The 13,282-nt window shown below is 41.7% G+C and overlaps 1 protein-coding gene across 1 annotated transcript in view; it reads left to right on the forward strand.

Moving 5' to 3' along the window:
• Positions 1-1,301: 1,301 nt before the first annotated feature.
• The window catches only part of LOC119826099 (fatty acid-binding protein 12-like), a 28,768-nt gene continuing 16,787 nt past the window's right edge, over positions 1,302-13,282 (forward strand). The window contains 4 exon segments of the mRNA XM_042055944.1: positions 1,302-1,372; positions 3,063-3,205; positions 3,208-3,266; positions 5,268-5,369. Of these exon segments, the coding sequence (XP_041911878.1) occupies positions 1,302-1,372; positions 3,063-3,205; positions 3,208-3,266; positions 5,268-5,369 (375 nt within the window).

Below are 13,282 nucleotides of genomic sequence, written 5' to 3' on the forward strand. Positions count from 1 at the left end.
CATTTGCCGTCCTGTTCTCTAGTTGATCTGTTTACGTCCTACTTCTGTTCACGTGTTTTGAGCTAGTGCAGATACCCCTAGATGTGAGGGTGGTACAGTCAAGGTTGAAAAGAAGAGAACCTCTCTAAACTCAGGAGTTTGCTAAGAGTATTAGGTGCTACAGAGCAAGGCAAGGCTCTGCTAATGAGTACTGGATCAGGCCCCGGAAATCCTAGTCTCTATCCTATTAGTTTTGTTACAGTATTTTGCATAGTGGCATCTAATGGTGGTTCTAACCCCAACTAAACATTTCCTTTCAAATGTCAGCTGTTATATATGCATACTCTCTGACTGTTAGCTCCAATTATCAAGAAGAATATAAGAGAAAATAAAATCACCAGACAGACAAGATAGTGGCTTTTTACAAACCATCTGTGGGCAGATGCAGACCTCGGCACAGGAGTCTTGTGGCATAAGAGGACTCAGATCATTCGTGAGGGTAACCAGTGCTGGAGAAGGTAAGGAGCCTCCTGTAAGTGCTGGCTTTGCCATGTCCAACCTGGCCAAAGGCTACCACATGTCTGGTTCCACCCTGACTTCTTGATGCTAGAAAGAGAGCTTTTGATTTAGATGGAGTGAAAGAGAATCACAAAGGGGGTAGCTCCTAGCTACTTGATTGTACTTCCTGCCTGCTCAAGTAATATTATCTCCCTTCTCAGGCCTTTGATGAGATTGAAGATTAGATAGTCGTAGTTACTGTACTCTTATGATCTAGCCAAGCCATTTCATTTATAAGACTTAGACTCCATAGGATAGAATGTTTAGCATATGTTCCTTGCTTAATATTGTTTATGCTGGTTGTAATTCTAATTATACTTGATATCTGTTCCTAATGTATATAGTTTTGTATTGGGTTTAGAACTCTCTTATTTAAACAAAAGGGAGAGGTGCTGTGGGATTCTGTTCCTTCAGCCAACAGCATTTAAGATACCAGCCCACTTAGGTGTGGTCTCTTTTGCTTTAAAAAGCAGCGGTAGCCGTGTGCTTCCTTGCTTTGGGCTCCTGCTTCTGGCTACAAGACTCTGTTTTGGTCTTCCTGTTGTCTAGGACAGTGATCTGTAAGTTTTTTCCCCTTAAATAAATAACCCGTTTATTAATCATAATTCTAAACTGGTATGGGATTATTTCGTGACTTACACCTTCAGCTCCTCATGTTTCCTCCTAGTTTTGTATATTCAGAATTGTATTGAAAACAGGTTCTGAACCCATTTCAGGGAACACCAATGCACATATCTGTATGAAGCAGTTTTCACTGAGACATGATGGTGGACCAGCTTCCAGGAACATGGAAATCTCTTTCTTGTGAAAATTTCAAAAACTATATGAAGGAGCTGTGAAAGCCACATTTATGTCCACGTCATATCCAGTATGAAAGATACTTTGATGGTGTGTGACTTTCTGTGTGTGAAGTAAGAGCAAACTTTCACATAGAAAACAATGCTGATTCACCACCAAGGTGCAGTTCCTACAAACTAGGTGGAGATTGCTAATATCTCCATGGATCCCCAGAAACATGCACATACATCATATATTGAACAGAAAACTATCTTAGACAATAACTTATGACAGAAATGTACTTTTAAAAAACAACTTTTTCCAGAGGACCTGGGTTCAGTTCCCAGCACCTACATGGCAGCTCACAACTATCTGAAAATCCAGTTCCATGGGATCTGACACCTTCACACCAATGAACATAAAATAAAGATAAATAAATCATAAAAAATTAAAAGATTTAAAAAATAAAAGAAAAAAATAAAAAACAACTTTTAAAAACATTTGTTTTAATCTTTAGGGAATTTTGTTTTCTTGCTTCTGGTGGCTGCTGCCACTCCTTGGAGCATAGACCCAGCACTACTTCTGTTGCCATTTTCACTCTTCTTTTTCTTAACTTATTCTATAGCCTAATAATCTTTCCTTTAATAATTACTATTAACTGAGTACTATTGTGTATGTATATGATGCAGGTGTGTGTGAGTATCTGGGCCATGGCATGGTATAGAGGTCAGAGGACATCTTTATGAAGTCTTGGTTCTTTCCTTCTTCCTTGTGTGAGTGCTGATATTAAGTTTAGGTCATAAGTTTTTTCTTTTCCCTCTGAGCCATCTCAGCACTTGCCTGCTGTCTCTCATAACCACACTGGGATCACACTGAGGGCTCCTACCACCAGCAATAATCCCCTTATAGTACTTGGCTGCACATGTCCTCTGTCCCCACAGCATATAAGGTAATATCCACAGGCTCTGGGGATTAGAATATGACTCATTTGGAAGTGATTGTCCAGTCTGAGATATGCTGTGATTATATACCAACAGAAAATATGGGAACCACATTACAATATTTCCCCAAGTCACCTGCTAATGATATTGTTGATATTGTCTATAGAAAGTGTTTCTACATGTACTGCCCAAAACTGCATGCGCAAGGCTGTAAACTGAAGCATTATTTGTAGCAATAAAACGGGATAGACAAAATAAACTTTGGTATATGCATCTCATAGATAAAAATGCACATTCTCTCTCTCTATATATATATGTGTGTGTGTGTATGTGTGTGTGTATGTGTGTGTACTGACGTTAAAATCTAAGACGTAAGTATAAAAGTTAGGAAAGGTGAATAACAATGTATTTAATGCACTAATAATATATTTAAGATCCTCTGTATACATAATTGGCTATACAACATCAAGATGCATATAATGTTATTGATTGCACGTTTAATGGTAATTTGTGTTATGTGTATTTTGCTACAATAGAATATGTAATACTGAGTGGTATAAAACTCTGGTTCTGGTAAAATTTGTTGTGTAATATTTTTATTTATTTACAAAGTTTTTAATAATAAAATGTATACCATTAAAAAGTGTAATCGAGAACAAACAGCTCATCCACACCTACACATACACAACATATATATACGTAAATGGAGTTAAAATAAATATTTGAATTCATAAAGCATGAAGTCTGCCTGTTGCAGAAACCTACTCCTTAGGAAAGAATAAAATGAGTCCTTGAAGTCAAAAGCAGATGTAACTATTTATCTGTTATTTTCCGTCTAGAACTAGGAAGAGCCAGCAGGAAGCTGAGCTGTTTGGCAAAACCCACTGTGACCATTAACTCAGAGGGAGATGTGATCGCCATCAAAACCAAAAGCATCTTTAAAAACAGTGAGACTCCTTCAAGCTGGGGGAAGAGTTTGAGAAAATCACACCCAGGGTATGCAAAAACAAAGTGAATCCTTAAACCTTCAGAGAACTGCATTTAATTATAAATCTTGTATTGGGTGCAACAGCCAGCATACATTTCAGGAATTCTTTTTTTGTTTTGTCTTGTTTTTTGAGACAGGGTTTCTCTGCAGCTTTAGAGCCTGTCCTGGAGCTAGCTCTTATAGACCAGGCTGGTCTCGAACTCACAGAGATCCGCCTGCCTCTGCCTCCCAAGTGCTGGGATTAAAGGCGTGCGCCACCACCGCCCGGCCATTTCAGGAATTCTTAGACAAATTTTTGCCTAAACACTGAATGTGAAGATGTTGAAAGTCTACATTAAGATCTTTTCAGATTTTTATTTCTTGTTCTAGTTTTACTTCTGTGGATGAGACAAACGCTTGAAAAAAGAGAAGAAAAGGTTTATTTGGCTCCAATTCCCGGCAGTGGTCCCTCATTTCAGGGACATCAAGGGAGGAACAGCTAGTCACATCTCATCCACAGTCAGGAGCAGAGAAGAAACAAACTCTTCCTTGCTTTCTTACTTGCTCTTAGCTAGTTCTTTCTCATATTGTTTATGCCCCCCTTTCCCAGCCCAAGGAATGGTGCCGAACATGGGTTTGGGTCTTCCTACATCAATTAGCCATCAGAACGATCCCCCACAGCCATATCACAGGGCAACCTGATCAAGGTAATTCCTCACTAGGACTCTTCCCAGGTTGCTCTAGGTCCTGTGGAGTTGATTACCATGTTTCCCCCTGGGTGGGGGGGGGGGGATGATACCGTTGGTGAACTCCTGAAAATGCACATTAGACAGTGGTTCTAATGAGATGCTCAGTGGGCCACATTTGGAGAGTGGTCTACTTAAACAGTACATAGCCCTCTCGAAAACAAAAGTTCTCCCTTTCATTTTGTGAGCTTCACACATGGAATTTTACAGTGCAGACAACTTGTACTGGCTGATACAGATGAGGCTGTAGCGCTGTAACAAACGAGTCTGAGGGTCTCAGTGCCTGAAAACAATGGAGAAGTCCTTCTGACTCAAAATACATATGAAGTGTTGAGATAGAGATGAGAAGGGGTGTGTGTGTGTGTGTGTGTGTGTAAGGGCTTTTGTAGCTTTTTATCTCACAGAGACCCAAGCCAAAGGAGGCTCACATACTCCATCATATCCCATTCCTTGACAATGCACCATTATGTGGGCCACTCAGTCCAAAGGGAGAGAAAGAGAGTCCACACTGTTCATTTTCACAGCCTCAAAGTGACACACATAGATTTACATTCATCTCATGCCTCCAACTGAAATATAGCATTTATTTATAATATATATATTTACCTATATTTTGTCTATTGCATGTTATGTTTCCCCATATTAGAGAGTACCATCTCAACAACGGTATTTTTCATCTTTTTTACAGAGCCCAGTGGTTGGTGTATAGTAGTTGACCAATAAATCCTTTCTGTTTGAGGGAAAGAGCTCAGCAGAGGACTGTTAATCTCTACTAAGATCAACATTCTGATGAAAAGATTTATTATACCCTTTTGCCATAGAGTTACTAAATAAACATGAGACTTTGAATTCCAGTACATGTAAATTGAAAGACTTGGCCTGAAACAATTAATAAAGGCCTCTGAGATATCTGTGATGCAATCTTTAAAAGAAACTAGGAAAACAAGTCCTTAAAACCATGGATAAGAGCAGGAGAGGGGACTTTTCTCCTTAGCTGCATTGGGACTTTGGGAATTGCTCTCACGTTGTTGAAGCTGATACTTATTTCTGATTGATAAAAATGAGATTGTCTCTAGACTGCCAAAGGTAAAGTTTCACTTCCTTAAGTCGTCACTTTGATTTTGTAAATCTTTCCCCTCCCCAGAAGAATCACCCAGCAAAGTGCTGCTGGGAAGGCTTTAGAACAAAAATTTTAATATCATCTTAAGGCCAAAGTGCCACAACAGATGAGAAGACTTTTAAGACTTTTAAGACATCAGTGCTTAAATGTGCCAACCCGAATTCGGTCCTGTTTTACAGAGTACAGTAACCTTAGATAACAGCTCCTTGATGCATGTTCAGGACTGGGACGGCAAAAAGGCCACGGTCCGCAGATGGCTGCTCCATGGGAAAATGGTGGTGGTGAGTAGTGTCTCACTTTTCTCCTTGACTCCTATAACACCTACCAGAAAAGCACACAAGTAGCCTTCCCTAAAGCAAGAAAATGAGTCTGGCTTCTCTTAAAAGAGTTGAGAGAAAACATTTGCAGGCAACTCTATCTTCATCAGAGTTTGAAATTTATAGGGTGAAGAATTTAAAAATAATGTGTCCCTGGTTCTTCTCCGGACACATGAACAAAAGCAAGCATAGGCTTGTGCGATAATAAAGTCTTCAACAGTGAAGAAAGGTGCCTTGCTCTGCCCTGTAGCGGGATTGATTTGTCACTGCTTAGAAGAAAAGAGGGTTTGAGTTAGGTGTGAAGCTGAGGTTGTTCTCAGTGTGTGGGCAAGTAAACACAACCAAGGGCAAGTGTGTGTCTCTACAACACCCCCATGTTATTCTTGATTAATCCTTACACTAATCCTGTGAGCTAAGACGTACTAGTCGTACTAGTCCGTAGAACAGAAAACGGATTCATTCATACAATGGCCTGCCTGCACACAGAGAGCTAGAGTGTGGGGGTGCTGGGATTAGAATTCAGCTGGCTGGATGCTCTTTTTGAGCCCTTCTGCTTCTCTCAGCAAGGCTTCCCAGGTACCTTTCCACGTCTGGAAATTATCTTAATGATTCTTATCCCAAGCTCTACCAGTACCAAAATTAAATAAAAAGAAAACCATCTCTGGCATAATGTAACAGAGTGAAAGGAAAGATAAGCGCAGTCTGCACTGACGAGAACAAAAAGCCTGCCTTACTCTTAACATAGGACATTTTTCTTGCTGAAAGGAAGGTTGAGTTTTATTCTTTGTTACATTAAAAGGAGAGGATTAAGAATGATTTATTGCTGGACGGTGATAGCACAAGCCTTTTTTATTTATTTATTTACTTATTTATTTATTTATTTGTTTGTTTTATTATGTATACAGTATTCTATCTGTGTGTATGGCACCAGGCCATAAGAGGGCACCAGACCCCATTACAGATGGTTGTGAGCCACCATGTGGTTGCTGGGAATTGAACTCAGGACCTTTGGAAGAGCAGGCAATGCTCTTAACCTTTGAGCCATCTCTCCAGCCCCCTTTCTTGTTTGTTTTTGTTTTTTTTTTTTTGTTTTTTTTTTTTTTTTTTTTTTTGAGATAGGGTTTGGGCCTGTCCTGGAACTAGCTCTTGTAGACCAGCCTGGCCTCAAAGTCACAGAGCTCCACCTACCTCTGCCTTTCTTTTGAGTGCTGGGATTAAAGGTGTGTGCCACCACCACCTGGATCAAGTGACAAATCTTTCTAGTGTACAAGAGGATTATTCCACAGCAATATTCAATATTTTCTGTCTAGTAAATGAGAAAGCAATGTTCTACTTGAATAATTGAGCTAATAATAACCAGAGAAGAACAATAAATATCAATACGGATAGTAAATTGTTCTCTTTAATTTTATATTTTTTTATGTGAATAGCGAGAAAAAAAATAAACTTAAAAGGAGGGAAGACTTATTTTGGTTCTCGGTTTCCAAGGTTTCAGTCCATGACAGAATGGCTCTTTTGCTTTTAGGCCTGTGGCAAGGTGGGACGTTGGGGCAGGGAGGATGTGCTAGAGTAAAGCTGTTCTCTTCATGAGTCAAGGAGCAAAGGGAGATAAGGGGGAATGAGGGGCGCAAATCCCCTTGAAGAACAAGCTCCTAGTGACCTAACTCCTTCCTGCTGGGTCCGAGGCCCACCACTTCCTAATGGCTCTATAGCCTGGGGACCAAGCCACCAACATGTGGGAATTTTGGCCCACTGCACAATCCACACCGTAGCAGCGATTGTCTTTTGACAGTCACTTTTGTCTGGGACTAAACATATCCTCTGTGTTAAACATATCCTTTGAGGAAGTTGAGGAAGTCTTCTCTGTGAGATGTTTATAAAGGCATGGACTAAAATTCAGAGAGCTTAAATATTTTGTCTAAAGACCCACAGCTCATCAAACACCAGGGCAGAGCTCCAAACTCAGCTTGTGACTCAAAAATCCGTGTTCTTTAGCTCTGAAGCCAGATGCTTCTCCAGAAACAAAGGTAATAATTTAGTCTCTTTTGGTGTCGGAGTGTAATAACAATAACGTACAACTCTTAACTGTGAACTTGAGGGCTGGCAAGGCAGCTCAGCAGGTAAAGGCGCTTGCCACCAAGCCTAGCAAGCCAAGTTCCATCCTTAGAACTCACAAGATAGAAGGGGAGAACAGACCCCTGAAAGTTTCCCTCTGTACTCCACACACAAGCCTGAAATATGTAGGCATCCATACAGAATAAGCCACTGTGATAAAAGCATCTAAAAACTGGAAAGATTAACTTGAATTTGTAAAGCCTGAGAAATCTTTCCCACCTGAATGCCCACGTCCAGAAGGGATCAGGGAGATAGATAATCTGCCTCACCTGCAGGCTCAAGAGTAGAGGGCACTCAGGTGCGCTCATCAGTCACCTGAGTGAGCCCGAGTTTCCGGGAAGGGTGGTCACTCTATGATCAGATCAAAGGACAGAAGGCAAGACGGCAGAGTCAGTGAAGCCAGAGCCCTTATGGATTAGTGTCTTCTCTCGGGAAGACTGGTGGGTGTTTAGGAAGTGTGGGGTGACATGAAAATATACTTTTAGCACTAGGCAGGACCCCTCCAAGGACCCAAGACTCAACACAGAAAACTGAGGTGCAGATCTTTTTTCTATTGTGTGGTCTTCTCTAAGTAAATTCTACCAGTCACGGTACAGCATCACGGACAAAATCAAAGGAAAAAAGAGCCATAGCTCTAGACTACTTTAAGCAGATTTTTTTCTTTGAAATACTGTCTTCTGATCCTGAGCAGCGCTTCTCCCCAGCTTCTTGTGTGCTACGACTACAAATGTGCACCGCCAGAGCTTCCTAGATTTGGGGTGTTGTTCAAGCTGGCTCTGAATTTCTGGATCAAGCCATGCTCTTGTCTCAGCCTCCTGAGAAGGTGAGACTACAGGCACACCCTGCCTTGACCAGACTTGTTAATGAGAGAATTATGTAAATAAATTGAATACAGTCCAAAGCTAGCGCTAGCAGGACCCTGCTGACCGGGGCTATTTAAGCTTTATGGCATGGAGCCAGATCCTCCTCACTCAGAAGAGGGGGCTTCTTTGTACAAAATGTATGACTTAATTTTAATTACTAGCAATTTTGACCTTTTTTAGCAATGAGCCTCTCCTCTGGAGACGGGAGATGCTGGATGCCAAAAACCAAAAGCAAGACAAACAAAACAAGCCCACTAACAAAAAAGCCAAGCAGAGCTTCTCGCTGCTTGTCTCATGCTCCTTGCATTGCCAGGGAAGGCTCCAGAGAACACCTTGAAAAGACCTATTCTCTTCCTGTCCAGTAGTCCCCGCTTTCTCTTTTTACACCCAGCTTTTGCATACTAAAAATTTATCCATGGCAATCGCTGCCAGGAATTAAGTATTTTGTGTCCTGTGGCTCTAATGTTGATGCAGATTGGCCTGGGAAAAGACAGTTATTGCATAAAGTTGTGATGATGCAATTAGATAAAATTCACATCGATTGTTTCAAATAAGGGGTTGTTCTTTTCTAAGCTTTATCAAGATACGGTTCGCACACTACAAAGTTCACTTGCTAAAGTTCACAGATCAATGGTATATTTAGGATGTTAATAAAATTGTCAACCACAATCTAATTATAAGCATTTCATCATCTCACCCCCCCCCACCACACACACACACACACACACACACACACACACACACACACCCCTGGATTACCAGGGTATGTTGTTTTTCTTGATTTCGAGTAATGGACTTTGTGGTCCTCGAACACCAAGCACCCATTTATCAAGGGTGGGGGGACACATATGAAAGATGCTGTATTATGCTTGATAGTCTTTGCTTCCTCCTTTAAGGAGAGACCAACATATGTGTCAGAATAACAAGGTTCTGGTTTATCCTGAATTGTAAACAGGTGCTGTATTCGGAACGGCCTAGTCAGAATTACTTAAGTCTAGACCGTGGCACCTCTCTCCCAATAACACATTGCTGTGCACTGTGCTCACTTCCTAGATAGTTAGAAGTTCCTTACTCACATCCCATCATAACTCTCAAATACATCTTAATGAACAAGATTTAGGATTGAAGCGTAGCTCGGGGAAGAGCGTGTGACCAGCATGTGCAGGGCCTTGGGTTTGACCCCTAGCGCAGGTAAACAAAACATCCTAAGGAAGTCATAAAGTGGAAGGTTTGCATTCCGGAGACAAGCCGTCTCAGTGCTGCGCTGCGTGCGCAGATGAGCGCTACCGGACATGAGGTTCTTGGTTCCCTCATTGTTGTCACAAGCATTAGGGTTGCCCCCACGTCATAAATAGCTAGACCACTGGCTAAACTATCAGAAGCAGATGTTTTCAAAGATTAGAACATAGGAAATCCAAGACCATGATGTCTTCGGGAAGGGAAATATTTCAAAAGGGCCCCAATACAGACACAGCGTTTTCTGAGGCCCAGCTTTGATGGCAGTTCTGAGACTCGGTAATAAGAACAGTGGCCCCACGGCAGTCTGAACAGAATTGTAAGGCACCTGAAAGAGTGGGCAGAGCTCTGGAGGGAGAAAAGGGACATGGAAATCCATGTCAGTGATAAGGGTACCCTGCGCTTGCACACAGCGAAAACTTCTGTGATTGGTCAAACTGCTGTGGAATGAGCAGGGTGTGGAGCTGAGGCTAGGTAGAACAGCCAGTCTAGCAACCAGCACCCAGCAATGACCCGGAAGTGACTGTCTCGGCAGTGGAGTTAACCTGCTCCTAGAGTAAAAGCTATGCCAGACTCAGCCGAATTCAACTTAAGGCCCGGATAGAGTAATGTGAGCTGCAGTGGAGGAGTTAAATATGATCTAAATACATTGCTTGCTCTTATGAAAGTCTCAACAAATGTGAAAAAACATTATATTAAAATAACTTGAAATAAAGAAAAAAAGACCAATGACCAATCTCCTTCAATGAGGACAAGAAGCACGGCAGGCGCTCAGTAAGACCATGTTTCTATTGTCTCTGCACCACTCCACAACGGTTACACAAGACACGGAACAGGAAAGCAGAGTCTATAAATGGAAAGACACCTGACTCTGAAACAGATCCATAAATGACAGGGCTAATGGAATTAGCAGATATGGACTGTAAGTTGTAAATATGCTCACATGCTGATGGATTTATTGAAGCTGAGCTTCATGTGCTTGAAGGAAGATGACAAAATAGCTAGAACTAAAGCCAATAACATCACAAATGAGCATTTGCTGCACTCATGCCAATTAGAACCCTAAGGAAGAAATTAGTACATCTGAAGACACCAGCAAAAGAATCTCTCCAGGAGGACATGCGGATAGAAGTGGAGACTGAGGAAGGGTTTGGGTAAAAACAGCCCCTTATCCAGGTGTAAACACTTTCCTGGAAGACACAGCCAATGACAATTTCATGTGAAATGGCATCATTTCAGGTGGGGCCGCAGCTCTGAGTCCTCCAAAGCCCACCCTTCAGGCAGGTGGGCAGGGCACTGCTTCAGCCCTGAAATGGTAGTGCACCACACCACCACTAAGACCCTTGGGGTAATCGTAAGGTCAGATAATTCTGATTTATACAAATCTCTCAAAAAATTCATTAGGAAAGAAAAATTCGGTCTGATTTAACTATTTGTGATACAGAAAAGCTTTCCTATGTTTCTCTACATTTACAGATATTTTAAGAATTAATTTGCACATGACCATACATTATTTGAAAACAAAGTTGACATTCTTTTTTGATAAATTCCAAGAAGAAGAAGAATGTTTGGTTTGGGTTTCGGTTCACTGTGTTTCCGGAAGGCACAACAAGATTTTGCATACCTAGAAGTGCTATGTAAATACTGGGCAAGAGGATCGATGTCTCAGACTTTGCTAAACATGAGGTATTATTTCCCATGGTTTCCTCAAGGTGGAGCTGTGTCCAGTAGTAAGAGTCTACACTGTCAATTCTAACACAGCCTTGATATCTGATCCACTTTTCTTTTATCATTTAAGTCTTTTAAAAACTTTTCCTTCTCTTTTTTTAAAACCTGAGTTCATGTTCTTGCCCCTCTACCCTGCTAGGGTTGAGCCCTGATTTTTGGCTGTGCCCCCTCCCATGCTATGGCTGAGCCCTGATTATTGGCTGTGCTGCACACATTCTCCACCTCATTTCCCTCAGGTGAGTATAGAGGCCAGCAATGGCTGGGTGCGGTAAACACAGACTGGATGCTAAAGAACATGCTATCAGACACTCCCACAGCACTGTGTGAAAAGTCCATGTTATCACCTCCGTGGCGATGGGTGGAATTCCATCCATTCTAATAGGTGCCCAGGCATGCCAGCCTTTTCTAAACCATTCATTTCTTACTTTTGATACATTTTCAGTGTTTTGCAAATTACCCAAAACTTATGAGGTTGAGATATTAAGGAAACACATGTGAAGAAAATATAGGTTTTCTATAGAATGTAGGAGTGAAGTCATAGTTACTTGCCCAAAAGTTTATTCCCAATATCAGATCCATGTACTTAGTGTAAGTCATTTTCTAATTCTTCAACCTCCCTGATATCTCCTATCAGAAGTCCGGGAATGGCGCTGTTCTGTCTTCGAGGTCTCTTTCAAAGTGTCTGAAACAATGTCTATTGTTGGGGAAAGTACCAGATACCTCAGTAATTTTCCAGTACTGGATGAGCTCCGGCTCGACAGATCTTGGGAGACCGAGTGGGGACAACTGTGGCAGGATGGGGTGGGTGTGGCTGGGAGGATTTTCTCTTCTCGCTGTCCTCTTGCCAAACTGTGCCGATGTCAGGTTATTCTTGAATTCGAACAGTTGGCTGAACTGGGGAGCTCGGAAGGGAGCAGCCCTGCTCCAGTTCTGAAGACACACGGCCAGGCACAGGCCTTTGTATTTTCAAATTCCTCCATCCACACAGTTGTCCAATCAAAAAAGAAATTAGTACAAATTATAAAATAACTATATGGATTATGACAAATGTAAGCCAGTATTTGTCAACTCTGAGCGCAGAGGTAGTACCTTTTTTTTAAAGGAAAAAAATATATATCTTCAACTGATTCCTGAGACAACCCCACCCCGCAGGTTGTAAATAATGTAATCTTCTACTTCAGTGGTTCTCAGCCTTCTTCATGCTGCGACCCTTTACCGTTCCTCATGCTGCAGTTACCCCCAACCATATAATTATTGTTGCTACTTTAGAACTGTAATTTTGCTACTGTTATGAATCACAAAGTAAATATCTGCTATAAAGGAAATCTGATATGTGACCCCCAAAGGGGTCGTGGCCCACAGGTTGAGAAACAGTATTCTATTTTCTTTTGGGCTGATATTCAAATTCAGGAGATAACATGAATTTAGATTCAGGAAGTACTTAAATAAAATATGGGATATGAACAAATGCTACTAAGAAGTAGGGTGACATTAGTTGCCTTATGGATCAAAGGTGGTTCGTATTAGAGGACCATTAGAGGCATAAGAGCAAGCCTTCCTGTCTCTGGGGAAGTCATTTTGCAGCAGCTCCAGCAGGGCTGTGGGTGGGGCTCTCACAGAGAGCACTGTGTAGCCTTCTGACTTGGAGTGGGTGTGTGGAGCTCAGACAGACAAAAGGCATTGACAGCGACTCTTTCAGAGCTACGGGGTGTTTTGGGTAGCCTTTGGGGGACCAGTGTGCCAGGTGGTCACTCCACACTGGAATTTTCTGCTCCTTACAACCACAGGAGTGTGTGCCACTGACACTTGAGGTTAAATACAGAGACTCTGTGGCTATGCCTCTGGGTGACCTGAACCAAATCACCAAGTCTCACTCTCCCCAACTGTAAACGTGCAATGGCAGGCACGCTCACATCGTAGGGATGATTAAAATGT

This window comes from Arvicola amphibius, chromosome 11 (genome assembly GCF_903992535.2).
Source record: "Arvicola amphibius chromosome 11, mArvAmp1.2, whole genome shotgun sequence".
Lineage (NCBI taxonomy): Eukaryota > Metazoa > Chordata > Mammalia > Rodentia > Cricetidae > Arvicola > Arvicola amphibius.